Genomic DNA, 15,953 nt, shown 5'->3' with positions numbered 1-15,953 from the left:
AGAAGTATACTGTGTGCATTCTTCCAGGTTCGGGGATGCTGCAAGTAATGTAGATGAATGTGCCTAAGTTTGGCTTCCATACAACAATGTCTAGTTCACACACTATACTATACTAAATCAAAAGGACTAGAAAACCTTCAAGGTCCCTTCCAGCTCTATTCTGATTTGTTTGATTTGAAAATGATCCAATTAAGACTAGATGCAATCCATGCAAATTCATCTAATAATCAATGGTGTATCATCTTGCAAGTTCCATGAAGCAGTTCAAGCTATTTTCAGAAAAGAAAGGGACAGGAATTCAAATTTGCTCTTAGTTGACAAGTAAGTATTTGCTGGCCTTACCTTATAGACATCTCCATAGGTGCCACTCCCCACTCTCTGGATGAGCTCATAATCTTGCTGTGGATTCCGCCGCATAATATCTCCACTTGGGCGGGTCAGAGGATCCATAATCTGCTAATACACTCTCCCCTTCCACACAGGGGGGAACAGGAATGATGCACAGTTGCCTCTGCCTCAAGCACTGAAGCTGGGTAAACGGTGTCCTTAAAATATTAATGGAACTGTCTGCTGGCAGGAACACATGGCTTTGATCCACTCTTTGTTGGGCCTAATATTAAAAAAAGAAAGGAAGAAATAGGATGAGGTTTTTATTTCAAACAGAAGCAGACAGCTAAAGACACTTTGGGACCAAAAGAAGGAAAAGCAAGTGGAATTCTTCTGATTAATGAATAGAAAGCAGCAGTTAAGATGCTGGGCTTGTCAGCTGGAAAGCTGGCAGCCCAGGTTTGAGATCCGAGTGCCATGTGATAGGGTGAGCTCCCGTCCTCACCCCAGCTCCTGCCAACCTAGCAATTCAAAAGCATGCAAATGCGAGTAGATAAATAGGTACCACTTTGGTAGAATGGTAACAGCTTTCTGTGACGTCATGCTGGCCACATGACTGTAGAAGTGCTGGCTCAATGGCCTGGAAATAGAGATGAGCACCAGCCCCTATAGTCCGCAAAGATTCCTTTAGCTTTTTTACTTTAATGAATAGGGGATACAAATGTGATACTTTTGTGCAATGCCCATTCAGTTCAATAAGCCTAAGCTGGGAAATAGCCTGCCATCTTCAAGCCTCATGCGCCTATGGAGAATTCAACCTAAAAATAAGAAGAAATTTTCTGAAAGTGAGAACAATTAATCAATGGAATAGTTTGTCTCCTGGAGTTGTGGAGGCTCCATTATTGGGGGGGGGGGGGTCAGAAATAGATTGGGCAACCATTTGACCAAGATGGTAGAAGGTTTCCTGCCTTGAGCCTTGAGAAGACCTCTGAAGATCCCTTCCCGCCCTATGATTCTATGTTCATCACATCATAGTTGTATTTCCACATGCCACAAAAACAACCTCAACAATACAGCTTTATCAGCCAAATATTAATATCTACCTTTTCAACTCTATACTTCTGGCATTATTGCCCCAAACTGTAAATATCAGGACTGATACTGAGAGAAAAACTAAAATTAACTTCTGAGTTTGTTGAACTCCCATTTTATTCTTAGTCAACTCATAGGAATAAGCAGGTTTGGCAGGTCTCTTTCTTCCTAGGCTTCCAAAATGCACTGAAAATGTGGCTTTTCTCCCCAGCCCTGGTATAGGGTTAGGTGACTTCATATTGGAAGCTTAACTTGGTGGCAGGGTGGTGTTGTTTTTTGCTTTGAATGTTTATGGTTTTTATAGTTTTAATATGGTTTTTATGTTATTATATTAATGTTATTTTAATTCTTGATTGGGAATTTGGCCAGAATTTGACATAAGATAGGCAGCTATAGCAATTTTTAAAATAAATAAAATAAAATAAATTCAGTATTACAATTCCAAATATATGTTTCCATCCCAACATTTGCCAGGATAAAAGACATGGAATAGACAGAAGGGATCTATGAAGGGACAACTGGTGATAAGAGAAATATAATCCTGGCTTGCTGATTTCTCTTTCCAAAACCCATCAGCAATATTGTTCCAAGCTGTGCCAGTGCCATTCTGGAGCCCTAATATGCTATTTTCATCAGAAGGCAGCAATGGATGCATTTTTGAAACCTCATTTTTAGTATCATTTGAATGGGCAATCAACTCTATATGCCACTTAAATATTTATTGGGAAATATGTATTTCTTTAAAGATTCAGAAGAAAATATAGACTTCAGAGTGTCAACAAGAAAAAACAGCCTTCTGGCATTTGTAAGGGAGAAATATAATATAAAACTGCCTAAGGAGAACAAATGATATGAATTCCTGTTGAATTCCTTACAAATGTATCTCTCAATCTCTATATTAATAGCATAGGAAAAAAGCTAATAATGGAACGCCATTAATTCCAGTCTATTTTTTGTGGCTCCAAAGAAAAAAAACATGTGCCATAAAGATAATCAATGTCTGCACCACATAATCCAAATTCTGCACTTTATCAAAGTTGAAACAGGATCCTTTGTAATTTGTGACTTAGGCACAATATTATACTATTTTTAATACTTCCAAGAAAAGAAAAAAGATTTTTTTGGGGGGAAGGAAACATTTTAACTCTCAATCACTGTATATCAAATGATGTCCCCAACTAACTATACTTGATAATCTGCCATGTATAGCTCAGGCTCAGAAAATGCAAGTATTTGGCTAACACTTACCCACAATATAAAAATAAGGGGGCTTCCATAGTGTTTTTAAGACTATCTATTTCTTGTATCCATTCATATTGATTTTAACATTTGCAAGCTACAGCATCACAGCATTTTCTATTAGACTATTTTCAAGAGGTGTAAAATCTTCAGCCTGATGGATATTATCTTCATTACCAATATCTGCCCATAACGTAAATGGAAAGAATTAATGTAGACATTCCAATCTAAAAATCACTTCTCAATATGCCTTCTAGATCAAAACAGTGTTGGATAAAAAAACTCTTAAGGAAAGCCCACCTGCACACCATCCATATTCCACTCCTCAAAAGCCACATTAATAGTGCACTTCTCCTTTGCAAATGCTGCAAGGCTGTTTTTTTTCTCACCAATTCTCTGCAGCTATCTTCCATTTAATTTTTTTTGTAGAACTGGATATCATCATTACCATTTCCATATTTAAATCACACACTTAAATAACTATCTATTCAAACAATACTAAACATGAGGTTTCAAAATCTATTGCTCAGTAGGGAAGGATTTCAATTGTAGCATGCAAATATAAGTTGCAATCCTACTTGGATATCTGGGCATAAATATTTTTGATCCTGCCAGGGAACCTGAACACAGGGAGGAATTATGCAAAGGAGAAAAAAGGTAACAGTAGTCAAGCTATCTATAACTTCAACATACAAACAGAAGGATAAGAAGCAAAGCTTACAAAGACAGATGTCTAAGACTGATACCCACAGAGTCCCAACAGCCAACAGTTTTCAGAAACAAAAGAATTGGCAAGAGGACAATGCACCAAACAATCTCCTAAAAACCATCCCCCATAAAATGCACCATTAAATTTTAGGTTTTTTTCCTCTCAGTTAAGTATTTGCCACATTGCTGAGGCAAGTGAAATTGCAGTTCAGGAATCTATCAAATAAAACTTGCACAGTATCCGGAGCTGAATTGGGCACAATAAGCTAATGTAAGCAACCTAGTTTGCTTAGCGCATTTATGTATACTGCAGCATCCAGCTTTTCATGGAACCACACGGATGCCCAGTATGTTTGTTTATAACAGGATGTGCTATCCAGCCTCTGCTAACAAGCCTGCAACAAACCCGTTCCTGTCATTCCAGAGTTAATTGATTTAGCATGAATCCCTTTAAATTGTTACTGTATTTTGTTAATTATATGAAAGGGAGGCCAAAGATAAAATTGTAAACAGCGGGCTTTTGACTCAGGAAATTTGCATAACAGGAGTTAGATCTTTTCAAAGCAAGCTTAAAACTAGAGATGTTGTGAATGACTAGATGATATAGCAGCATCAGAACCAGTTTGAAGATCGTTTCTATGTACAAACCTATCCTGGCAATATTTTTTTCTGTACCATTACTATAATACTACCTTCATATCCTTCCCATCTCAGGAGTGCAACAGTCTTAAGTGAGCCTTACCTGCACTAGTTTAAAACAGTATCCCTACCCACCCCCAATCCCAGCACTGCCTAAGTAAATATGTAAAATCTGTCAGGCTTTGTCAGACATTGTCTTGGAGAGAAGTCAGATAAGGCAAACAGAAGCAACACAAGGACTGGAATTGAGGATAGCAGATTTCATATATGGTCACACAGCATCCAAGATGTGGAAATAGCACTTCTGCTGGGGAAAGCTGCTGGGGAAAGGCTTCCTGTCAGAAGCTGATGAACTTCTGGTTATTTTTCACTCTTTAAAATTAGCAATGGGTGCCGAAGGAAGCCACTGGCCTCCTCCACTATTTCCCTTAGACTTAGAGCAAGGGAACTTTTCTGGTCACCAAGCCAAGCTGACAAATGAAACGGTTCAAGCCTGATGTCAGGTTTCCTTCAGCCCTCGCCACAAAGCAGAAGTCATGAACAAGTCTGAGAAAGAGGTGCACATTTGTCCCAGATCTGCAGTTCTGCTACCCATGCATGTACCTAGAGTCATGCAACATGCAAAACTAGAATGCAGTTGACTAACTTCTGTTCCTGTCTATTGCGCCAACCTAGCCAGCCAATATAGTTACTTTACTGAACACTTCTCTGCAAAGTTGGGTAAACACTACGGCTCGCTTAACCATGGTTTGCCTTGTGCAAGTACAGCCTGCATCTTACGCAGTAGAGAGATTTATTCAGTCTCTGCACAGGGGACTTGGGAGACACTTCCCTGGATTGCCTATGTCCCGATCCTGCAGTCTTCAGCTTCCCCAAGACCCACGTATTCAATGGCTCCTTCGCCCAAAGGTCCACCACGGGGAGGCCCCTCTCACTCGAGACGGGACGCCTCCCTTCTCCTCCAGCCGCGGCCGAAGCGACCGAGGAGGCTCCGCTTAGCCACCCCGTAACCTCGTGTGCAGGCCCCGATCCCGCGGGCGTCTCACCGATTCCAAGCAGAGTCGGGCAGCTCCCTCGGTCGGAGTCGCAGAGGCGGTGGAGGAGGCCCCGCTTTGTCCCACCTCGCTCGGCCGGGCGGAGATCAGCGGAGGCCCGCCGAATTGCTCCGCGGCCGGCCCGCCGCGCCAAGTACGGCCTGGTCGGCTTGGGAAAGAGCTGCTCGGCCTCACCCGCTTCCTAGCGCTCCGCTCGAACCCGCGCCGGGCCGGGCCGCACCAGACAGATGAGCCGCCGCCGTGGCCACCTCCTCCCCGGAGTCCCGCCCTCTCGGTACCGCCTTCGCGGCGGCGGCGGCAGCGCCACAGAAGAGCCGGGGCCGGGTTAAGCAGAGCGACAGCGCCCCGGCGTGGGTCTTCCGAATGGGTCTGTTTTCGCGGCAAACGACCGTCCCAGTCTCAGAGGCCTCGGTTCCAGCACGGCCACCCGCCTGCCTTTCTTTTCCCTTCGGAAGAAACAGTGACTCACCGGATCCCTGACGAAATTTCGGCCGAGCTGCTCGAGGTCTGGATGAATGGAGGGAGGTCCTCGCAGAGGATGCTCGCGCGCAGGCTTTAACCCATGTTTATTCTCGGCCTCCACAAACCCCACAAAGAAACGCGTCGTTTACATTTTTCTAGATCAAATCATGCAGAGGAACAGTTGATCTCTCTCTCTCTCTCTTCGTGCACGCCCGTTTTCGAGTACGCTGCCCGAACTGCCCGTGGCGATAAAGACAGACACAAAAGTGTTTCCTACCATCGAGGTTTTTTTTAATTATAAATGTATGCATGTGCTCGTAATTTTAAAAGGTGGGATTCATCAAACAGCAATACATGCTCAGTAACACCCACCCCCCTCAGCTAGTCACCAATAGGTCCTGCTCTATGTAACAAATATAAGGAAATGTGTCTGTAATATACAGAGAGGGGGGGGGGAGGAGGAAGGAGAGGTTAGATCGAATAATTCAAACCATGTTTTAAATGGCACACTTCATAAGTGATCTCAAAAAGGTTTGAGATCTTATTTCAAAAGTATCCTTAAACACAAGCTTAAAAGAGTTAAAATTTATAAAAATCCATTCAGATTGACCTAGATTATTTCATGGATACATCCATTTACATTTTCTTGGCAACAATATGGACTGGGTTTGTATTTGCCCCTTGTTTTTTAATCCCTTTTTTTTTTCAGCCTGCCCTATGGCAGTGAGATTTCTGGTTTAAATCAGGGCTCTGCAACCTTAAACACTCAAAGAGCCATTTGGACCCATTTCCCACAAAAAAGAAAACACCTGGAGCAACAAAACCTGGGTGGGTGTGGTCAACTAAACATCACTCACTCCCACTCAGTCACATGACACCCCCTAGCCACGCCTACCCAGCCAGTCATTAGGGCAGAAAACCTATTGTTAAAAAACATTGGGAGCCACAAAACTCTTTTGACATCTCTCCCCCGCCCCCGCCATCTCTTTCTGTATGTATCTCTGTGTGTATCTCCCTCCTCCCCCCCCCTCGGTTTCTCTCTGTCTATATATATCTCTCTCCCCTCTTTCTAATCTCTCTATTTCTCTCTCTCCCCTCTCTATCTCTCCCTCTCTATGTGTTTCTCTATGTGTCTCCCCCTCTCTGATTCTGATATGAGGCGTCGAGCAGGCCATGAGGCACTTTTGCAGTGCATTGTGCAGCACAGTGAACTTTAGTACGCTTCATAATGGGGGAGATGGGATTCCCTCCTCCTGGAGCCCATTACAACACGGAGCCACAATGCATCCCTGCCCCACTCGCCCCTAGCAACAGAACACAGGTTACAGCTCTTGAGCCCAAAGCTGCGCGAGGCAAGGGCTGCCAAGCGCAAGTGTGGCGCAAAGGCAAGTACTGGGCCGTTTTGCTCCTGCATTAAGGCTCCAGCCATCACCTTGCCATGGACAGGTTCCACCACAAAACCGCGGAGGACAAAATCGCGCTCGACGAAAGCGCGCATTTGACGTCATCACAGCGCGACGAAAACATCGCGCTGTGATCGAAAAATGTAAAAATAAAGCGAAAATCTTACCCTAACCCCCCCAAACCTAACCCTAAACCTAACCCTTAACCTAACCCTAAATCTAACCCTAAACCTAACCGTTAACGTAACGCTAAACCTAACGCTAACCCTTAACCTAACGCTAAACGTAACCCTAACGCTCTAAACCTAACCCTAACCCTTAACCTAACACTAACCCTAAACCTAAACCTAACCCTTACCTTTATGTGAATCGGCTTGCTTTAATTTTAATTTTATTTCAATTTTTAATTTTTTTCATCGCGCTGTGATGACGTCACATGCGCGCTTTCGTCGAGCGCGATTTTGTCCTCCGCGGTCCCCCTCACAGCTCTTCAGCTGAGCACGGAGGGCTGGAGCTTCAGCCCAAAGTGGCAGGAGGCGAAGGCTGCCTTGAGCACAAATGTGGCGTGAAGGCAAGTACAGGGCCACTTTGCTCCTGCACCAGGGGTGGGTTTCAACCGGTTCGCGGCGGTCCCTGCGATCCGGTTGGTCGCTGAACCCGGAAGTAAGTAACTTCCGGGAACGGCGAAGGCCCCCGCGCGCACCCGCGCGCCTGCGCGCGCCCGCATGCCTGCGCCCGCGCGCACCCGTGCGCCCACGCCTGCTCCTTACCCGGTTTTGATGAATTCTGCGCTTCCACGCATGCGCAGGACGCATACAGCGCCTGCGCGATCCTCCAGGAGCAGCTGGAGCATCGCACAGATGCCGCACACGTGCGCGAGGACGCTGCCAGCCTCGTTCCAACCGAACCGGTTGGAACGGGGCGAGAAACCCTCCCCTGTCCTGCACTAAGGCACCGGTGACCCTCCCCCTCCTCCTCTTGTGATCCCCTGGCCGGCCATGGTGTGGCCAGGAGAGTCTGCATGAGATCATCCTCAAGCAAGCGCCTGGGCTCAGCCAAAGCTCAGCAAAGGGCCGCAGGGCGGGCAGATTGACTAGCTGATGAGTGTCTTTGGTAAGGGCACTCCGGCTTTCCCCAAGCCTGACCCCCAGGGTCAGCATGCGAGGTTCAGTGGGGCCAGCCGCCTTTTCCCACTGCCCCAAACGTCCTAAAGCTGCGGCTGGGTGCTGCGACCCATCCCCCTTTCTGTCGTCCCATCCTCCCAGATCCTATTCCCACCCAATAGTCCTTGTGTTAGTGAGGCCAGCATTGGTCGCAGCTGGGTTGGCACAATGTCTCGGGCTGGAGAGCAAGTTGCACATCTCTCCAAGCAACCAAGGCCTGAAGAAACTCCAGCAAGAATGAGGCATCGGAGATTCAGCCCTGGCTGCTTCGCCACCCCACCCCCCGCCGTCACACTTACCTTCTCAGGTGAGATGTGACTGGGAGGGGGAGGGGTGGGACCAGTCAGTGGTGGGTTCAGCTGACAGGGAGCCACAGCAGAGGGCCCAAAGAGCCACATGCGGCTCTGCAGCCGCAGATTGCCAACACCAAATTTAAATGAAAAGATGCCTCTTCAATTAAACAATGTAGTGTAGGAATATCCTCAAATACAGGGAGAAAAGCCATCCTATTATGAACTATAACCAAGCAGAAAGTTGCAAGACTTTTGCCATCTGAATATTACAATATGACTTTCTTGGATCACCTAATTAACAAATTGTACGAAAAGGCTTATGCTTTTGAAGCTCAGCTCTCTTCATCAGCTACACACACTAACATAGAATTTAAACTGGGATAAGGTGATGAGGAAAAGAATATAGGTTGATTATGCAGATACAGGCTACCGATCAGACAAAATACCAGTACCTTTTCACTTAACATTTTTTCTTAGCTAGAAAGCCTTTGTTTGTTGAGCTCTTCTGAGATTGCATGTAACCTTGTGATGTGTTTTCCAAAACAGTCACTTTCTGCATCAATCTAGCCACTGCATGCAGCTGATGAAGTGGGCAGCATCTGTTAGATAGATACCTGTAATCAGTGGTGAAATCTAAATTATTTTGCCACCAGTTCTGTGAGCATGGCCTGGTGGTAGGGGGTCATGTGACTGGGAGGGTGTGCCCAACTTCCCTCCCCCCACTTTTTAAAGCATTTTTCCTACCTATTTGCCCGAGCATGCAGGAAAAAAATGCTTTAAAAGGTGGGGGGAAAGGTTCCAACGATTGCGCAGATCAGCTGTGAGCCGCACATCATTAGAACCTTTAAAAAAAAACTTTTTAAAGCATTTTTTCTACCTATTCGCCCGAACCAGCAGGAAAAAAATGCTTTAAAAGGGTGGGGGAAAGGTTCCAATGATCATGCGGCTCACAGCTGATCCACATGGTCGTGGGAACCTTCCTGCCCACTTTTTATAGTTCTGGCGAATAGATAGTAAAAAATGCTTTTTTACTTTTTAAAGCTTTTTTTTTACTACCGGTTTTGGTGAACTGTAGCATTTTTGGCTACCAGTTCTAGGGACCTGGTCAGAACCAGTAGCATTTCATCCCTGCCTGTAATGGTATGGGGAATAGCCTTGGGAGACAAAGAGCTGCAGATTATACTGTAGTCAAATAAGAGGCTCCGAGTCTGTAGAAGCAATGGGGGCATGGCAAAAGCCTCAGAATGGACCCCCACTCGGTTTCATGGAGTGCAGAGGTGAGGGGAGGGAGAGATGTATTTTCAGTTTTGCAAAAATCTATCAATGTAACTTTACAATAAAGTTAGAGCTAGTATTTGAGGGAGTGCTGCTTCTCTGGACTATCTCATAAGGTTGACAATAATTTTGCAAGTCTGTAAGTACATCTCTCCCCGCCCCCCCTTTGCAGTCCAAGAAATTAGGGAGGGTCCCTTCTGCTACATTCCCATTCAGCTGCCATGGTCTAATTACCTCCACTAGACCGATTAGATCCCACAGATTAGGCCTCCTCCGAATTCCATCCGCCGGCCAGTGCCGACTGGCGACTACCCGGAGGAGAGCCTTCTCTGTGGCTGCTCCGACCCTCTGGAACGAACTCCCCGTGGAGATTCGAACCCTCACCACCCTCCAGGCCTTCCGCAAAGCCGTTAAAACCTGGCTGTTCCGACAGGCCTGGGGCTAAAGAGCTGTTGCCCCCGTCTCGAATGGTATGACTGTTGTGTGTTTTTAAATTATGTATTGCTATGTTTCGTCTTTTATTTTTTGTCTGTACCCCAATTCCCTGATTTGAATTGTGAGCCGCCCTGAGTCTCCTTCAGGGGAAAAGGGCGGCATATAAATATAATCAAATCAAATCAAATCTTTGGTTCTTCCTCTTGTCTTCCAAAGTTTTTCTCACATATCATTAGACATTATTATATCCACCTCCTATATTTTTGCCTCCATAGATTAACAAAGCTGTGCTGGCTAGGGAATTCTGGAAGATGAAGTCTATTCATCTTCAAACTGCCAAGGTTGAAAAACACTGCTCCATTACATATCTTCATCCCATGCGGTTTAGGGATATATGTTTCAACAATTAAGCCTTAAACGTTCTTAAAAGTTAATTAGAAACCAGTGCAATTTTTACAAACTACCATAAGTGTTGAAGGAATTAATTAGAGTTTCAAGAAAACTAATTACTGCAGGACTCCCATCTCTGCCTTTTTAAAAAATTTCCACAAAAGAATTTGATCCCCTATCATTGAAGGTTATGATGCCTTCAAAACTAATTTGTTTTATTGTAAATTATTATTGACCTTAGTCGGTGTTTGTATGTGAGCATAAATAGAGGCGTTTTCATCTAAGGCCTTTTTCAGGTTGCCATTTACATTAGCACTAGAATTCCTTGCCAATGTAATATTGCTCTTTGAACTTATGAGAAAGTGTCTTTCAAAAGATCAAAGAGTCAAGGATTAAACACTTCACTCCTAAAGAATCCAGAAAAAAATAACAAGTCTTCCTGTTGAAGCCACCAGAGAGTAGGATGAGTGGATCTTAACATTCTTCTTCCCACACTTTGGATATGGTCACGTGATCTACTGAGCTTAATCCATTATAGATTGTTCAGTAGTGAATGACTTACAAGGCTTGTTTGTTTAATAGTTAGGCAGAAAGGTAGGATAAAATGGGCAAAAAAATAAAGCTCATTCTGACTTGCTAATAAACAAACAAATAGTAGTAGTTGCCTGAAATTGACTTGACCAAGGAAATAGAGATTGTAATCCCTTTGAAAGAGACTTATGGCTCAACTCCTCTTAAAAGGTATTTTGTGAGACGTCTTGCATTTTCCATGAACTTCCACTGTATTATGACCAGGTTTTCATATTATGCTAAGCCATTGCTCACTCAACCACAGTTAACTGAATATATCACAAGTGACTGGGTTTACACAGTATGCAAAGCCATTAATTATAATTTGCAAAATGCAATGGTTGGGTTCCTACAAGCCAACAAGCCAAAAGGAAACAAACCACTGTCTACCTAGACATGTTATGTAAAACCAACATTGGCAACTTTCCCTTTAAAATAAATGAAACTATACACCTGTAGATTTTCTTGAATTATAAACATCATTAGGATTTTTCCACATTTGGATTCAAAGATGGGATGGAAAATAGCATTGATTGCCCTGGTTGATTACTTATGCCACAGAATTGCCTGGGGAAATTATTTCAGTTGGTTATTCCCAATGATAATTTCTAGTATAGATCATTGTATCCTTTTGGGACATATGATTAGCATTTGGGGAATTTGTCAGTGCTTTTGAATTTCGTTAATCCAAAAATCTTAAATAGGGAAATTGCTTGGTCATTGGCTTGTGAGTTTTCTCAGAGATCCATAAGGTTTCTGAACATTTTATCATCTTCACCGGTGTTTTTCAGTTAGAAACTTTAAGATGTGCATATTTAACTCCCAAAATTCCCCTGCCAGCATGCTGGAGAGAGGAATTCTGGGAGTTGAAGTGTACACATCTTAAAAGTTGCCAAGGTTTAAAAACACTGAACTACATGCATTGATGATTGGTGTTCTTCCAACAATATAGATTACCTTGCACTAAAATGTGGGACAGGGAGATGGAAAGAACTTCCCTTAAAAAGTTGTGCTTTTGTTTGTGGTCTTACTGCTATATTATATAGCCTGTGATCTGACAGCCCTTTATAAAAGTAAAAGATCATGAAACTCCCTGCAACATTATCAATGAATTGGATCCTGCTTAACAGACAGGCATCAACTGTAATCTTCAAGAATAAAAAATATTTGTATGGTCTGCCACCAAGAACCTTATCCATGGCACTGGTGAACTATTATTATAATGGTAAGTGTGTGTGTGTGTGTGTCTGTGTGTGTGTGTGTGTGTGTGTGTGTGTGTGATTATTTCTGCTGACAGGCAGGTGGGAATCAAAGCATTCCAAGTTATTTCTTTTAAATTACTTAGTTATTAATCCCTTGATAAAGACTCCTGTCTTGTTTTCCTAATTTTCTTTGCTCAATTTAGTGATTATTTTTTATTTCATCATCTAAATTAATGTAATTAAAATAATTTATATTCCTCCCTTCCTCCTTCAGGGTGTTATGATTTTGTGTGCGTGCGTGTGCGTGCGTGTGCCTTTGAATCAATGTTGGGTCCTGGCAACTGTCTGGACAAGTCTCTGCAATTCAGAAGTGGTTTCCCATTGCCTCCTTCCTAGGGCTGGGAAAGTGGTTGGCCCAAAGTCACCCAGCTGACTTGTGCCTAGGACAGAACTAAACTCACGTCTCTTCTCACCTGATGCCTTAACCACTCCACCAAACTGGCTCTCCCATTATACCGGTACATATTCAAAATCACAACCATGAATAAACAATAAAATTGTTTAGCCAAGGTTGCGCAGTGATTAAAGTGCAGTACTGCAGGGTACTTCAGCTGACCGCTAACTGCAGTTCGGCAGTTCAAATCTCACCGGCTCAAGGTTCACTCAGCCTTCCATCCTTCCGGGGTGGGTAAAATGAGGACCCAGATTGTTGAAGGAAATACACTGACTTTGTAAACCACTTAGAGAGGGATGTAAAGCACTATGAAGCAGTATATAGGTCTAAGTACTATTGGTATTGCTAAAATACAGGTAATCCTCAACTTAAAAACAGAATTGTGTCAAACATTTCTGTTGCAAAAGGTGATTGTATGACCTTGGGACACAGCAATAGCCATAAGTATCAACCAATGCCCAATAATCTAAATTTCGATCACATGTTCATGGGATGCTACAAAAATCGTAACTGTGAAAAAATGATCATAAGTCACTTTTTCAGTGCCATTGTAACTTTGAACGGTCACTCCATGAACTGTTGTAAGCCGAGGACTAGCTGTACATGGCACACAGAATATGTGGGCAGGTTCACAAGCTTCATTAAAAAGAAATGTTTCAATTGCTTCCCTAAATACAAGCAGTGAAGGAACTATGCATCTTTCGGGAGAAGAAAGGGCCTTCCTGTGCATTGTAACTGCAAGGTAATCTTTTCTATTGATAGAAAATCTTAATTGTCATAGTGATTCAGACAACGTTTTAGGTATATTAGTTCTGCCCAATCACACCTTAAATAAGTTAGGATCAATCTGTTTAAGATCTTGCTGGATTGAACCAGCATTCAAATTGTGCCTCCCTCCCTTCAAAAAATAGTGGCAGCCAGAGCCATTTATATAAAAGAGAGACTAACATAAATTCTGCCTTTTCATCTTCACGAGGTATTTGTCTTACTATAGCATTTACAACCAAATTTCTAAATTTGAAGTGTAGCCCTGGAAAACATGGAAAGAATCAATGAGAAGGAACTACAGGCACTTCTAAACCAGTGGTGGGATTCCAAATCTTTTCCTCAAGATTTGAGGAACTCAAATCAAAGGCCTTGGTGTCAGCGCTGGTGAGTGCTAGTGAGTTGTTTTTTCACCTCAGCTAAGGCGTGGCAATCTGCTCTGCCGTGCAAATCAGCTGAGCTAAAAAACAAGGGAATATAGGACAGGGAACGATGGGCGGGACCAGCCAGAGTTGGTATTGGCTGGTTCTTCGCCCAAACTGGTCCGAACTGGCTGAATACCACCTCTGCTCTAAACTAAATGCTATGTACTTTGGGATTGGCTGTGGACGAGGTTGATTTTAGAAATATAATATGTCACTGGAAGCTGTATTGACTAGTTACTGATTTTTCTCCATCTTATTGGAATACAAAGAAAAGCTGGTATTTCCCCTTGTGACTCTGCAGATCTTCTAGGCAGAAACTCTTGTCCAGTTCCTGAGCTAAAAAAGCTACTGTACTTCTTTCTTATCCTATCTCCCATGGATATTTCGTTTCTTGTTCCTGGAGTTCAACTGCTTCAATGTACGTTGTTTAGACCTCATCTTTCCAATTGCCACTATCAAAAAAGCTGCCAGTTGCAAAATTGCTGACAGGCCAGCATTTAACCTTTGTAAATTCAAAAGGATTTTTCAATAGAACAAAGGAATGGTGACAATGGGAAGCATTTGGAAAAAAATCAGTGCTTTTGTTTATTTGTTTATTTTGATATTAGTCAAAGTTTGCATTGCCTCAATGATTCTGAGGGAGTCACAAGAAGGCACGAGAACGATTAAACAATAAAACCAGACAGCAATAAAGGAAGACCAATAATGGCAAAAATCAAGCCACAGCAAACACACACCTCTTCCTTGAAAGGGGCTACACCCATTCCTAGCCAAAGAGCAAGCACTTTGAGGCCTTTCAGAAATGCTAGTAGTGTGGGATCCACTAAGATCTCAGGTGGGAGCAACCTCATTCCAGAAGGTAGCTGCTATGACAGAGGAGGTACATTTCAGGGGCCCAATAGATGGTATGATCAAACGAATCCAGAGCACACCAACTCTGCCAGATCAAAGTAGCCAAGCAGGTAGAGATAGGCAGGCCTTATGCCATGTAAGACTTTATAGATAGCAACCAAGCATATGAGTTGCATCTGGAAGGAAATGGCCCAGCCCTTGCAATCTGGACCAGTTAAAGCTTCTGGGTGATCATACAATACAATACAATAGCAGAGTTGTAAGGGACCTTGGAGGTCTTCTAGTCCAACCCCCTGCCTAGGCAGGAAACCCTATACCATTTCAGACAAATGGCTATCCAACATCTTCTTAAAGACTTGCAGTGTTGGGGCATTCACAACTTCTGGAGGCAAGCTGTTCCACTGATTAATTGTTCTAACTGTCAGGAAATTTCTCCTCAGTTCTAAGTTGCTTCTCTCCTTGATTAGTTTCCACACATTGCTTCTTGTCCTACCCTCAGGTGCCTTGAAAAATAGTTTGACTCCCTCTTCTTTGTGGCAACCCCTGAGATATTGGAACACTGCTATCATGTCTCCCCTAGTCCTTCTTTCTATTAAACTAGACATACCCAGTTCCCGCAACCGTTCTTCATATGTTTTAGTCTCCAGTCCCCTAATCATCTTTGTTGCTCTTCTCTGCACTCTTTCTAGAGTCTCCACATCTTTTCTACATCGTGGTGACCAAAACTGAATGCAGTATTCCAAATGTGGCCTTACCAAGGCATTATAAAGTTGTATTAACACTTCATGTGATCTTGATTCTATCCCTCTGTTTATGCAGCCTAGAACTGTGTTGGCTTTTTTGGCAGCTGCTGCACACTGCTGGCTCATATTTAGCAATAGCAATAGCAGTTAGACTTATATACCGCTTCATAGGGCTTTCAGCCCTCTCTAAGTGGTTTACAGAGTCAGCATATCGCCCCCACAATCTGGGTCCTCATTTTACCCACCTCAGAAGGATGGAAGGCTGAGTCAACCCTGAGCCAGTGAGATTTGAACCGCTGAACTGCTGAACTAGCAGTCAGCTGAAGTGGCCTGCAGTACTGCACTCTACCCACTGCGCCACCTTGGCTTTAATTGGTTGTCCACTAGGACTCCAAGATCCCTTTCACAGTTACTACTATTGAGCAAGGTACTTGGACTCCACCGCTGCAGATCCAGCCGGG

The 15,953-nt window shown here is 43.5% G+C and overlaps 1 protein-coding gene across 2 annotated transcripts in view; it reads right to left on the bottom strand.

Annotated features, from left to right (window-relative positions):
* MAP4K5 (mitogen-activated protein kinase kinase kinase kinase 5) overlaps positions 1 to 5,299 on the bottom strand; it is a 102,588-nt gene extending 97,289 nt beyond the window's left edge. For both annotated transcript variants that reach the window (XM_032236809.1, XM_032236817.1), the window contains exons 1-2: positions 5,052 to 5,299; positions 343 to 610 (exon numbers count right to left, since the gene is read on the bottom strand). In XM_032236809.1, coding sequence (XP_032092700.1) covers positions 343 to 450 — 108 coding nt within the window. In that variant the 5' untranslated portion in view covers positions 451 to 610; positions 5,052 to 5,299. The remainder of the gene's footprint in view (positions 1 to 342; positions 611 to 5,051) is intronic.
* Between the last annotated feature and the right edge of the window lie 10,654 nt (positions 5,300 to 15,953).

This window comes from Thamnophis elegans, chromosome 1 (assembly GCF_009769535.1).
Source record: "Thamnophis elegans isolate rThaEle1 chromosome 1, rThaEle1.pri, whole genome shotgun sequence".
NCBI classification, from domain to species: Eukaryota; Metazoa; Chordata; class Lepidosauria; order Squamata; family Colubridae; genus Thamnophis; species Thamnophis elegans.
Note: the sequence above shows the minus strand (reverse complement) of the source record. Positions and strands in the feature narration are given on the sequence as shown.